Source organism: Diceros bicornis, chromosome 18 (genome assembly GCF_020826845.1).
Source record: "Diceros bicornis minor isolate mBicDic1 chromosome 18, mDicBic1.mat.cur, whole genome shotgun sequence".
In the NCBI taxonomy this organism is placed as follows: domain Eukaryota; kingdom Metazoa; phylum Chordata; class Mammalia; order Perissodactyla; family Rhinocerotidae; genus Diceros; species Diceros bicornis.
Window position 1 is genome coordinate 57330919 of NC_080757.1, and position 14299 is coordinate 57345217.

Sequence of the window (14299 nt, forward strand, 5' to 3'; positions counted from 1 at the left end):
GGTACAGAGTGGGTGTTCAGTGAGAATGGGCTGCTGGCTCAGGCCAATGGGGTTGGCCAGGAGCGGACCCCTTACTGCCTCCTGCCACTTGTCCTTGCTGGTGCATCTCGGTATAGCCAGCCTGCTGCTTGTGGGGCAAGTAGATTCTGTTGCTGTGGTTTGAGCAGGCGGAGACAGATTTGGTGTGTCCACTTCATAGATTCTGTAGGGGGAATCTCCAATTTTCATACTGTGTCTGGAGGATTATTTGTATTAATTTCTTGTTTGGAGGGTGGGCTCGAGAAGGCGGTGTTCTGGTTTGTCTTTTCTTGGGTAGCTGTCGCTCTTTTCCCTGGTGGAGAACTTGTGGCATGATGTTTCTTGAAAGTCACAGGGTATCTGTGAAAACGCGTAGCCAGGTTTTCTACATCAAAACCATAAAAACTTCAATTTTGCTTTAGGGGTTAAGTAAAGCACAAGTCACAGAGAGTGATACCCCTAAAATGAAGGCTGAATTAAATGTCCCCATTGTAAATGTGGGAAGAGGGTGCCTGTCAGCAGAGCGGGGCTAAGTCTCAGGAGAGCTCCGCCCCTGGGGAGCCACTTTGCTGAAGAAGGAGAGTGGGCTGTGTCATTAGTGCCACCGCTATTGTTAGACGTGACTCTTCTGCTTTATGGAATCTGCTCTTTAAGGAAATTCTGAAGTGCTGTTTTAGTGGTGAGAAGTGACAGTGGTGGAATGGAAAAAAGAGCCCGCTTGACGAGAGGCGAAGTGCTGAAGAGACAGCAGATGTGCGCAGAGGGCTCACCAGGCGTGCTAGTGGGAAGGTGGGGTGCACACAGGCCCTGGCTTCTGCCAGAATTGTTTAGTGACTACATAACTTTTTACAGCTGGTTTTAATCCTCACGTCCCTGCCACAGTAATCTTCTGAAACTAAAACTGATCATTCCCTGCTAGGAATCTTTATATGGGCACCGTGACAAGTTCAGCTTTTAGGTTGGCACTCAACACCCGAGGCCCGTCCCGCATCCCGCATGCCACATGGCTCCTCTCTGTCCACCCAGCCCCAGCTGCCACTGTCCCTTGCATGAGCCTCTGTGCAGAGGCCGGCCTCCGTCCCTGTGCCCACACCCTCCCCCTGCTTGGGACACTTCCTCTTGGTGCTCCGTGTGCTCTTTGTTTAGCTTTCACCTTCTCTGGGACCTTCCCTGTGCTCGCCAGCCTAGAACCACGGAACCACTTCTGTACCATCTTGTGTTATTTCTGTTTTGTATTATTAAGACTTTTTTTTACAGCCAGGCCCTGGTATTTTAGAGTGCTGTCTACAGATCATGTAATGGGGAATCTTGGACTGAGGGGTAGCTAATGAAGAGCACAGAGCTTGGCACATAGCACGTAGCAGGAACCACTGGTTGAAAGAAGGAAGAGTGAGTGGGAAAGCTGGGTGGTTGGATTATGGATCTGGGTGAAGAGAGCTGCTGATAGGCCGGACGCCTCTGCCTGCCTCCCACACACACACAGCTGGGCTGAAGGCTCCTGGAGGGACGATGCTGCCACAGCGTGCTCACGGGGCCTCAGGCCTACTATGGTTGGTTGATGCAGTCTCTTTCTCCAGATTCTCATTCAGATTGTGGATGCCTCTTCCGTGATCACGTGGGATTTTGATGTGTGCAAAGGGGACATTGTCTTTAACATCTATCACTCCAAGAGGTCACCACAGCCACCCAAAAAGGACTCCCTGGGGGCGCACAGCATTACTTCCCCAGGAGGCAACAACGTGCAGCTGATAGACAGGGTCTGGCAGCTGGGCCGTGACTACAGCATGGTGGAGTCACCTCTGATTTGCAAAGAAGGAGAAAGTGTGCAGGTAAGAAGTTGGTGATTCTCCACAGCTTGTTTTGTCTGGAGAGGAAAGAGTGTTTTGCTTCCTTCCTATCCTGCGTGGCTGGTGCTGTTGGTCTGTGGAAGAGCGGTTAGGGGTGTCGGGTTTTAGTTACGTCAGGGTGACTCGGGAAGCCAAGTGAGTCTTAGAAGAGAGAGAACTCAGACCTGAGCAGTGGTTTTGGGCAGAATCCATGACTTATATCTAAAGTGCATGAGTTGTCTTGAGAAGTGTTTTCACAGAAGCGACACGGGAAGGAAGGAGAAGGCATTATCCGTGCACACACACAGCTGGGATTCAGAAGACTTCCACAAAGATGTCCTTTGACTGTGTTGTGTTTGTGTCTTTCAAAGGAAAATTACCGCAAATAGAAGTGAGAGAAACAAGTACTTAGAGAACTATTAACTGTCATTACTGAGTATTCTGATCGTTTTAAAATGCTCTGTCAGTTCATTTTTAAGTTTCATCCAGTTATTTTGAGTGCTTGTGCTTAGAGTGGTAGTTCTTGGGTGCTTCTGGCCTTCATAATAGATGTGTAATTTTGCTCCCTTTACAGTTTTCTGGGATAAATCTCTCAGTGTTTTGGTGGTCTTAGAAGCAGAGTAAAAGAGAGTATTTTATTCGTTCTAAAAATAATGAGCATTTTAAGCTGTATCACAGTCTTTAATTCCAGAATTAATGGAGAAAGCAGTTTTCACAGATTGACATTCTACTTTAGATTGACATTCTTTTAACACAGAACGTGTTAGTGAGGTCATTGGAAGTGTGTCAGCGAGAGCATTGCCTGGTCCAGATGACCTTTTCTGACTCCCTCGAGACTGAGTGAAGGGCCCCCCAAGCGCTCCCATCCTGCCAGGCACCTGCTTCCGGTGTGGGCTTCGTCCCTTGAGGCTGTGAGTCCTTGCCATGGACAGACAGACAGAGAGAGTCCCCGTGGCCTTCCCAGCACCTAGCAGAGGCCTCGCCGCAGGGCTGGCACTCAGGTGGAGGCAGTGTGGGACCGGCCCTGATAATGAATCAAAGTAGCAGGTCCTTCACCTGTCGAGATGGTCAGTGATCACTGCTGAATCCGAGTGGACTCAGGGAGGGCTCCCCTTGGCATTTGGCAGACCCACTGTAGGATAGGGACTTGAAAGTAAATCCTCCTCAGCTGGCACTGCCTGACTTGTTCCAGGGCTCACATGTGACGCGGTGGCCGGGCTTCTACATCCTGCAGTGGAAATTCCACAGCATGCCAGCGTGTGCTGCCACCAACCTGCCCCGGGTGGACGACGTGCTGGCCTCCCTGCAGGTCTCTTCTCACAAGTGTAAAGTGATGTACTATACCGAAGTGATCGGGTCTGAGGATTTCAGGTACGGGCGGCTCTTTCAGGGGGTGGCTGCCGTGTGAGTCTGGTGTGGTCAGAGGGAGGCTCAGCAAGTATAGCGGGTCTTGGGTACAGGTGAGAGTGGCCTTTGGGCCGTTTGTTGTTGCCAATTCACTATCATCTGTGTGCGAGGCCAGTGGGGTGCCATGTCTCTGGGGGACCCTGCCCAGCCTTGCTTTGTAAGTGCTGCTGGGGAGCAGAGTCAGGGGAACAGAGAGCAGGATTGGCCAGGAAGTCCGGAAGGCAGTGTGGGAAGTGGGGTAGCCCATGGTGGGGTCCTCACGCCTCGTCCCCTCCCTGTGCTGTTTGCAGAGGTTCTATGAGCAGCCTGGAGTCCAGCCACAGCGGGTTCTCCCAGCTGAGCGCCGCCACCACCTCCTCCAGCCAGTCTCACTCCAGCTCCATGATTTCCAGGTAGTGCTGCGATGCCTGTGCCCAGTGCGCAGAGGGGACGGCCGTGCCTCCTTGGACAGCCCGCTGTGCTCCGCCCACTGCCCGCCTGCCCAGCGGCCACATTGTGCAGACTCCTCTCACCCTCTAGGTAGCAAATAGCTCTCCAGATGGTAAATGTAGTCATTGATCCCAAAACTGTCTCGACAGGTAGTTTTAACTCTAACTGTCATTCAATAGCCATAGGTTTTCTATACAGTGCACAAAATCAAACCAGAGCACAAGGGCTCCCTTGAAAGAAAAGTAGTTTATATACCAATTAAGAGGTTGACTTTGTCTCAAATGTTGATGCAAAAAATGTTTCCAACAACCTCCACGCTGTCCCTTAGTGGATGAATTCCTACACCATCCTTCAGAGGTGGCCCCACCTTCCTACGTGGAGCAGAAGCTGCCAGCTTGTTCCCCTAAACTGCATCGCGGTCCTCGTCTTCTCCCTGCTGTCAGTCGACACGGTCCAAGGATTGAGTGATGGCCCGCTAGGTACCTTTTCCTCTGAGCAAGACGCTGCTTAAATTGGAAGGACGCAGAGGCAGCCTGTGGGAGCACCCAGCCTGGCTCCTGGTGGCCACATGGATCCACTGTTCTAAAGTGGGTGCTGGCGGGTCGGGGGCTCCCCGTGATCCACGAAAAACATCGCCATCATTAAACATGATTTTCTGTTTCCTCCTTTTCACATCTTTTTGATACTTTGAGAGCAGGATTTTTCTGTATGTGAACTTGGGCAGAGGGGATTCTTTCCCTTTTCCTTCTGGTGTGTTGCTCTTCCTACCTGCAGAATGTTAGTCCTGAGCTCCTTCTAGATTTACCTCCCCAGTGCCTCCTCATAGCTTAATGGCATCAGAGCCCAGGCGGTCCTTCTAGTCACTAGAAGGGTATTTTGAAGACAGAATAAGTCACATTTGCCATTTTGAAACTATCCAGTGTTCGTTCTAGCTAACCAGCGTTCTCACTGAGTGGCCACTCCAGGATAGCACATGGCCTGTAGCAGCCCAGGGTCTTTGTGAAAGGAAATTGCAGGCTTGTGGGGATGTGTGTCTGTGTGTGGGGGGGGAGGGGTGTCGGGGGGGGGCACGTAGAAACTTAGTTCTTATTACAAAGGATTCTTCACAGAAGCAGATCAGAATATGAGATTGGTTTGGAAGCAAATCAGAATATGAGATTGGTTCGCCTTTTACATTTTCTATTTGATTCCCAATTACAAAGCCTGGTCTATCTTGTATAGGCCCTCAATTTTCACCTTTTTATGGGAAAGGCAGGTTATTTGTGAATCTGTCTGGGTGTTGCATCAGGTTTGTTTCCGTGATAAAGACGTTATGTGTGGTGGTGTGTGTGGCAAGTCTGTGCTTTTAAAGCCATGTGCCAAACCCCACACGGCCGTTACGGCGTGTGCGATAGGCACGTAAGCCCTGGGTTGCATTGCTGTCGATCTATTCTGAAGGTGGGTGGCCGTGTGACTGGAGAGCTGGGGCGGGGGGGTGTGGGCATCCCATGGGGGAGGCATTGGGGGGCTCGGCAGCAATGGGGCAGCCTTCTTGCCCAGTCTGTGAAGCTCTGGCTGCCTGTACACTCAAGACTTTCTTGGGCTTCTTCCATGATTGCCGACCTTCCCAGAGCACAGCTGTGCATTTCCTTTGAAAAGATAAGTTCATTGTTGGCCCCTGAAGCCTGTTTCCAGAAAGTACAGTAGGGTTGGTTAGTGCGTCTGTGCTGCTTCCAGTCAGTGCTTCCTGTTTCCAAACTATAAGGACCTGAGATGGTCCCTTCTTTCTCTTTCTTTCTCTCTCTCTGTGTCTCAGATGGCGATTTTGCTGACAGCTGCCAGAAAGTGCTTCACTGGACAGTCCACACCAGCCCAGGGATGTTGTAGAGCTATTTGAATCGCAGCCACCTCCCCACTCCCCCTTTGAAGATCTGTTCTTTTTAAGTTGATTCAGAAGTGGCACTGTTTTATCCCCAAAGAATTGACTGCATCCTTTAGAGCTCAAAGCACATGACTGCACAGACGCTCACAGGGTTTCCCATGAGTAACACACCACCCACTTCCCCTGGGAAGGGGCTGGGGACAGAGACGCTCAGATTTGTGGTTGTCATGTCTCTCTCCTCTTGGTGCCCTACACTCTTTTTAAAATGCTGCTGTCTTTTCCCCTTTTTCCAGCACTAATGATTCTTATGGTTTCTCCCTCTATTACTAATGTCTTAATTCACGTTCCTTCCTAAATTCATTATTTGCATATCAAATTCTGTAAATGTTTTGTACACATATTACCTCACTCTTGGTAATACAATACTGATAGTCTTTAAAAGATTTTTTTATTGTTATCAATAATAAATGTGAACTGTTTAAAGAAAAGAAGGTCTTTTTCTTACTGTGAAGCGGCAGTCCCCTTTGAAGAGTTTGACATTCTTGGGAGACTAGATATTGGAGAGGGGAGAGGCCCTGGAGCCAGAGTGCCGGTGTTCTGGAAGTTGGAGAAGAGTGCCGAGCTTGTGCAGGACCGTTTCGCAGGAGCAGACAGGTGGCAGTTGTGTGCTGCTGCCACAGAAGTGGGAGCGGTGCTGGCAGCTCCCTCGCTTCTGTAAGAACACGTGCTGTCGTTTTTCTTCAGCTCCGCAAGATCAAGCACAACTCATGGCATGGTGCCTGGTGTGAAGTTTCTTTAGTAATAAAATGGCTCTTTAATCAGGTGGCCTCAGAGAAAGTAAAATGGGCCACCTTATCCCCTATGGACAACTAAATTGTATCCTTAAAAATGGTTAAAATGGCAAAGTTTGTTATATATATTCTACCACAATAAAAAACCCCTATAGACATTATTTACAGTAAAACTAGGTGATAAGTTATCCCCATAAATGCCAAATAGAGGCAGGAACCACCAACAGTCACAAGATCCATGTGTTAAACCATGGAGTATCTGATGGACCGTAGAGCAGGGCACATCAGAGCCCCTCGGTGCCCGGTGGAAGCACAGGGGCCAGTTTGAGCACAGCAGGTGGGCCAGGCCGGGGGTTGTGCTCCTTCCAGTAGCTGGTGAACGCCAAGGGCCACTGCTGGGAGGTGTGTAGGGTTGGAGCCTCTAGCCCCTCTGGACTCCCCAAACTGACCTGCCAGGGCTCCCTTCTAGGAAAGGACCCCACACTGAGGAAGACTGCTTGGAGTAGAATAAAAATTAAGCAGGAAGGGACAGGAAGTAAAGAGAAGGCCAGGCTGAAATTGGGAGGGCAGTAGCCAGGAAAGCTCTGGAAGTAATCGGACACATTTTTTAAACACTTCGCAACAACAACAGAAGAGGGAGCTCTATAGAATTAGAAAAATTTTCTTGAAGCCCACTTCATTCCAAAAGTTTATGAAATATTTTTACATAAAAGTAAACATCAGAAAAGTATGCAAGTCAAGTCCATACAAAGCTGAGAATAGGAGAACATCCTACGATGAAGGCAAGCCAGAAAGATGTGCCTGCAAACAGACAAAAAACAATTCGTTTTTTAAATTTTATTTATTTATTTTTCCCCCAAAGCCCCAGTAGATAGTTGTATGTCACAGTTGCACATCCTTCTAGTTGCTGTATGTGGGACGCGGCCTCAGCATGGCCAGAGAAGCGGTGCGTCGGTGCGCGCCCGGAATCCGAACCCGGGCTGCCAGCAGCGGAGCGCGCGCACTTAACCGCTAAGCCATGGGGCCAGCCCAACTCGTTTTTTTAAATGAGCTAAGAGACATAAAGAAAATATGAGACATGAAAGAAAAGCATAAATTAGAAAAGCTCAGAAATGAGGTGACAGAACTCAAGAAAGAATGGGAAATGAATGAAAAAAATCATTTCAGAAATTTAGAAGGAACACTGAAAAATACAACAAATAATGCTTTAAGAAATGAAAGGTGCAAAAGAGGAAAATTGTGTAAAGCAAAAAGGAATTAAAAGATGCAGAGAGTTAGAGAGAGAGACACGTATTGAAGAGAAGCAGAGAAGACCAAACATAAGGGTGATATTCGGAGGATGAGCCCCTGAGAAGGACCAACACAAAGAAGTGTTTAAAAGTGCTGGGTTCTAAAGTAAGAAATCCCTGAGGCATCTGGGGAGAAATCAGGCTTTTCAAAGGCTGAGATTTATGCAGGGAGAAAATGGAGTAATTGAGATTTTCAAGGAAAGAAAGAGTGAGCCAAGGAATTTATATCCAGCAAAACTGACAGTCGGGTGTGCAGGGCACCCACGAAGGCAGCCGTGCACAGCCCACCCGGGAGCGCCGCTGCCACAGGCCCCTCCAAGGGCTCGGGGAGCATGAGCCTCAGACGGCTCGTGTGCGGGAGGCACGAGGACCGCCAGCTGTAGGTGTGTGTCGCCTGTAGAACTGAGGCCGGTGAGGTCATAGAGGGGATGAGGGTGGTACCTGTTGGCTACGTGCTCTGACAGAGTCTGTATCTGACAACTTTTAAAATGGGAGGAGAATGGGGAGAGCATAGGCAAAAAATTGTAAGTCTTGAGTCATCATATTAGTGGCAGTATTTACATGGTTCTTCTGAGAGTCTTGGTAACGTGTGTGTGTTTATACGTGTATGGGTACGTGTGTGTGCACACGTGCCTGTCTGCCTAGAAACAATGACCAACCCAGTGACCATGAGAGTCCCCAGCACGTGGATTGTGTTATTGAAATACCTTCCTCACCTACAGCCCTGTGGTGAGGGGTGGGGGGGCATGGGGCAGTTCTAGTTCATTGAGTCATTGATAAGACTTGTGTGCTCTTTCTGTATCTGTTTCATTTTACAATAAAAAAGTTTGTCGTCGTTTTTGTGTTTTGTTTTTAGTTAGGCTTTAGACAGGTTAGTTTGCCTTAAAGGAAAGTTCTTTTACCCAAATCACCAGGCAGGACTTCTGGGGTCTGTGGCCCGGACACCGTGTCCCAGGATGCACCTTTTAGTAGCTGACGTCTGAGTCTGTGTTTGTTGTGGCCATGCCCAGGACAGCAGAGCAGAGCACATGGCTGGCGGCGAGTGACAGCAAGGCCCTGCTGCTCTCGCAGAGAAGCTCTGAGCCGGGCCCAGTACTGCTCTGCCCCTTGCCGCATGCTGCCTGCGACCCATCCTTTCTGTTTCTTCAGATAGAAGCAGCTGGACTGTTTCCCACTCTGACCTTGCCTTGGGGTTTAAGAACTCAGTCACCAGGACTCAGTTTCGACAGCGACAGAGAAGCAGTCATCAGCCCTTGGATGTTCAAATTACTGAGCCCCTGTGCACCAGCCCCCACCACTCCATCATAGTGAGGGATACGGAGGAGAGGAAAGTCTGCTGCCTGCTGTCTCTGGGCTATTTCTGGGAACCAGCGAGGGGCAAGAGGCCTGGCTGCAGAGAGGAGGAGCCTGGCAGCTCCATCTATAGGGCATTCCAGATTTCCATGGAGTTCAATGGTAAGTCTGCCCTCCCTCTTGCAATGCCAGTCTGCACCCATGATCTGACAGCTCCTGCTGCTACAGCCAGAGGTGAACCCAAACTCAGCCCCCCAGGTAGAGACCCTTTCTTTCCAGCCCGCTGAAGGAGGGCCTGGCTCCATCCGTCCAGGCATTCCTCCCCTGGCACCACCTTGTGGCCACATCGGAGACGTGCATTCCCTGTCACGCAGCTGGGGTGAGGATGATGTCTTTGCTCCCTGTGGCTCTGCTCTTGGAGTCAGAGCCAGGGGAGGAGATTCTCCAGCCCTCATGTTTCCTGAAATCTTACCTCAGAAGGGGTGTGATGGTTAATTTTATGTGTCAGTTTGACTGGGCCATGCAGTACCCAGATGTTTGGTCAAACATTATTCTGGGTGTTCCTGTGGGGGTGTTTTTTGGATGAAATTAACAGTTAAATGGGTAGACTGAGTAAAGCAGGCTGCCCTCCTTAGTGCTGGTGGGCCTCATCCAATCAGTTGAAGGCCTGAATAGAACAAAAGGCTGACCCTCCCCCAAGTAGAGAGGATTCCTCCTGCCTAATGGCCTTCGAACTGGGATATTGGCTTTTTCTGCTGTCGGACTGAAACACTGGCTCTTCCTGGTCTCAAACCTGCTGGAATTGTACCATCAGCCCTCCTGCAAGTCTCCAACTTGCTAACTGCAAATCTTGGGACCTGTTAGCCTCCATAATCATGTGAGCCAGTTCTCTGTAATAAATGTCTTTCTATATATACATCCTGTTGATTCTGTTTGTCTGGAGAACCCTGACTAATACAGGAAGTGTGCTGCAAAATCCTAGAATTACCAAGCCTTGGCTTTTACCAAAAAAATGGTTAATCTTGAATCATATCTCTTTGGTTTGTGTGTGCGTGTGTATTTTGGTTTGGGATTTCTTCTGTCAATAGGCTTATCCTTCTGAATGTAGAATAAAAATGTAGATTGTTCAAGCTGGGGGAAAAGCTTAGAATGATCTCTTTCCAGCTCTTCCAGCTCGAGGAAGGTGAGGCCCAGAGAGGCGAGGGGGCTGTTCCCTGAGCAGGCGGCTGTGAGTCCCACTGCTGAGGGACGTGGGGGAATCCATGTGGCCTCCCTGAGCCCCACTTCCTATCAGTCAACAGTGGAGCGGAGTCCAGAGATCTCCATCCTGCTGTCGCTGTGACTGATCATGAAATGCGAGGACATAAGTCATCTCATTGGGATCGTTATCAAGACAGAACAAGTAAATGACCGTTAGATCATGCTGTACACTTTCAGTTGCTTTGCAAATGTGAGGGGTTTGGGATGTGCCAAGGACTTGGGAGCATAGCTCTGTGCCCGTGCCTGTGGGGAGGGTCCTCTGGGAAGAGAACGTGCTGGGCATCCAGTGGAAGACAAGCCACTGAAGGAGACATCAGAAAGAGCAACTTCAAGTTAAACAAAGTAAGAAAGCTTTACAATACACTTTCTTCCCTTTTCAGGAGAGGAAATGAGATGATCACAGGGGATGAAGTTAAAATGTCACCCGACTGCCCCTCGGCTCAGCCGCCCATGGGAATGGGAGGACAGACAGCCTGTTGGGGTTGAGAGCCAGGGCCTGTGGAGGGAGATGGAGGGCCCAGGAGAGCTGCACCCAGGCCTTCTAGCACCTTCTCTTGGCCCCACACACCCTCTGGGGGGACTCAGCCAGCTGGAAGGCATGTGGGGGCGTAGCTCCACAGACTCACGAGGCCCAGTGTCTGCTTTGTTCACAGCTCTGCCCCTGTCGGGACCTAGGCACAGGGTAGACACCCCGAAATATCCTTAAGGTAGAAGTGGAATGAATCGTAGGTTCTGGCCTTGCAGGTGGCTGTATTCTGACCCCATGGGCCTAGCACTTTTGCCTTCCTCCATTAAAAAATGTTAATGAGTATATTTTACAACTGGGTTGATATAAAGATGCATATAAACCTGTCTGGATTCATTATACGCTCAGCAGTAATACACTCGTTCTTTTCTTCTTGTTTTAAAAGAAACTAAAAACATTTTCACGGATCCCTGAAAGAATCATGGGCCATGGGCGCTGGGCCTCCCAGGCCTTGTGGAGAAAGCAGCCCTGCTCCCAGAGAGCTGGGGCTGGAAGGCCCCTGAGAGCTCCCATGCCCTGCCCCGAAGGGGGAAGGAGAAGGGACCCACCAGTTTTCCAGACGTCAGGATCCACCTTCTAACAGGTAAGCTTTGAGCCCTGCTGGGGCGGCACTGGCAGCACAGGTCCCTGCAAGCTCTTCCAGGAAGGGACGTGGCCGCCGCCTCATGCCCCCGGCAATGGTGTGTGGGTGTGCTGGGTCTGTGTTGACCCTCTGCCCACCAGGACCGGTGCAGAACTCAGGATCCTACAGAGATCTCTGGAGAAGCTACGCCCAGATTGCCTTAATGAGCACCACAGGCTGTGCTGGAGAAGACTGGTGGGGAGGAGGCAGAAGGGTTTCCCTGATGGTCGGTCGGTGTGTGGGGCAGTGACTGTGCTCCGGTTCCTGGGAGCTGCTGCTTCCTTGGGCCCGGGGACTCCGGCCTGTCTGTGGGATGCTCGCCCCTCAGGCCACACTCACTGCATGATTGCTCCCCTGAGGGAGGCACCAGCCCTCGGCTCAGTCTGAGCATCAGAGGAGCACAAGTACTGACAGCTTCTAGAAGGCTCTGTGGCTGTGTGGGGAGAGGCTCTGGAGACCGTTAGCGAGTCAGGGCCTGTCCCCAACTTCTCCCTCTCCTTTTGGCGTGCCCACCTTGGCTTAGCTTGCAGGGGCTGGGAGCTGGGGGTGTTCTGGACGTCACGACAGCCCCTGCTCGGACTGCTCACTCTGCCCTGGAGAAGCATCTGGCAGACGGGTCCCGGGGCTGGAAGTGGTGGTGCACCCCATGGTGAAGGAATCATTTGTTCGGGACTTGAAAGCCAGCTCCTCAGCTGCTCCGTTTATTTGCAGCCTAAAGGTGTGGCCAGGCCCAGGGTGCATAAGTGTTCTCTGAAGGAGCGGGTGGATAAGTTAATTTATTCCTTGTTGACTCTGAAAGTCGAGTCTAAAGCTCCCCAGTGGAATCCTTGCTAATCCCTTTTCCTAGAGGCGCTAAGTTGTTTGTGAAGGGATTCGAGCTTGGTAAGCACTGACCTGCAGTGGGATCAGACCTGCTTGGCCCCGCGCTGCCCCCTCTCCTTCCCCTCAGGCCGTTGGGCCGCTGTTCCCTGTACCTGGAAGCCCAACTCCCACTGGGAAGGAGACCCCAGGAAGCTCTTCGTGTCCCTCTGGACCCTGTGCGGACTCTGTGCAACCCCGAGACCTTTATGGAACTGACTTGTCCAAGTGTCTGCTGCCCGGTCCTAGACTGGAAGCTCCTCCGGGGAAGCCTACCTGTGTGACCAGGACCCAGCACAGCGCTTGGGCCACAGAAGGTGCTGTCGTGTGTTGTGGAGGCAGGGCCCTCCGTGAGAAGGGCGGGTCCTGCCAAGGCGGTGGGGGGGCGGGACTCCTGGGACTTGGAATGAGGCTGAACCCCTCTCGTCCTGGGTCCTCAGTCTTTGGATTTCACAGGCCAGAGCATTTCCAAAGAGACTGTGAACACTGACACGTGGGAGTGTGCACACGTGCGCACATGCGCACTCATACATACACACATGCATGTATACATCTGGTTTTAATGTAGAGAAAATATACCCCTTGTGAATAAAAACTGAAAGACCATAAAGATGTAAATACTTCCACATACTCCTTTTTCTTTTAAAATTGCAGATGTGGGTTCTCAGATGATGGCAGCCTGTGTCTCAGAAGGCCTTGTAAGTTTAGTAGAGTCCCTGTGCTGTCGGACACCCTCAACCAGTCACAGGTGCACCTGCCACCTCCCTGTGTGACACAAAGTCTGTGTCTGAGGGACCTACCCTCCCTTTTTTATTTTCATTAACTTGAGTCACTTTTCTTTTTTAAGTAATTGGCTTTTATCATAAGAAAATACTTCCTGAAGGGCCGGCCCGATAGCATAGTGGTTAAGTTTGCGCACTCTGCTTCTGCGGCCCAGGGTTCGCAGGTTCGGATCCCGGGCATGGACCGAGGCAACACTCATCAAGCCATGCTGTGGTGGCTTCCCATATACCAAACAGAGGAAGATGGGCACAGATGTTAGCTCATGACCAAGCTTCCTCACCAAAAAAAAAAAGAAAATACTTCCTCGTAGTGGAAATTTCAAACAGAGGAGAAGGCAGTAAAGTAGAAATAAATGTGTCCTCCCTCCCACCACCTCCTGGCCCCCCCAGTGCCCATCCTACTCCCCAGAGACAACTACTGTGATGTTTCAGGTGACCCTTCTGGACCCTTTCTACACATATGAAGCGCACACGTGTGTGTAATTATGTCTTTTTCTCTGAGTGCTGACCCGCCCCTGCTTTACTCCCTGCCCTGTGTCTCAGAGGCCTTTCCACGTAAGCACCAACAGGTTCCCTCGTTCTTTGCTGCCTGTCCACCTCCTTGGTCCATTTCTTGATCTGGCTATTAACCTTTTTGTTTTCAACTTGAAAGCTCTCTTCACATCTTCAGGAAAGTGTCGTTGGCCTTCCTAGGTGGCAGATATCTTCCCCAGTGACTCATTTATCCATTCATTCATGCCAGCGTTTACTGACGTTCACTGTGTCCTCAGGTTCTAGGTGGGTGCACAGAGCAGTGTGTTAAGGAGGAAAGCCTTGCCCTCAGGGAGCGTGCGTCCTAGCTTGGGACGCCTGACGAAGACAGATAACCAAGTACACCACTGGACTCCAAGCCTGCCCTCTGCACTTTGTGCTGGGGCCTCTGCCCACCACACTTCCTGGGCTCCTTTGCGTTTCCAACCAGGCCCTGCCTGTGGGAGGCCCTGGTGGCAGATTGAAGGGGAGGGAGGAGAAAGGGACTTCCTTCCCACTCCCTGCTCCTGTGGCATCCTGCCAGCAAGAGAGCCAGCTTCTTTGGCACCAGCCTCAGCACACAGCCTTGGGATACCAGCAGCAGCCAGGCCACGTGCCCCGAGCTGCTGACTACCTGCAGCGCTGTGCCCACCTGGAGATCTGAGCACCCCCAGACTGCGCCCTTCCTCAGGCCCCGGAACTGCTTGGAGTGTCCCTCAATGCCCTGAGCCAGCAGGCCTGCCCTGCAGCCCTGGCTTCCGGAAACCCCACTTCTTCCGGCATGTTCTCCTAGCCCAAGGGAGTAGCTGCTGCCTGCGGATGTGAAT

At 50.9% G+C, this 14299-nt stretch overlaps 1 protein-coding gene across 3 annotated transcripts in view; it reads left to right on the forward strand.

Annotated features, from left to right (window-relative positions):
• Positions 1-4342, forward strand: part of SEC14L1 (SEC14 like lipid binding 1) — a 51136-nt gene extending 46794 nt beyond the window's left edge. For all 3 annotated transcript variants that reach the window (XM_058561734.1, XM_058561732.1, XM_058561733.1), the window contains 3 exons: positions 1596-1847; positions 3037-3215; positions 3542-4342. In XM_058561734.1, coding sequence (XP_058417717.1) covers positions 1596-1847; positions 3037-3215; positions 3542-3647 — 537 coding nt within the window. In that variant the 3' untranslated portion in view covers positions 3648-4342. The remainder of the gene's footprint in view (positions 1-1595; positions 1848-3036; positions 3216-3541) is intronic.
• Positions 4343-14299: the final 9957 nt, after the last annotated feature.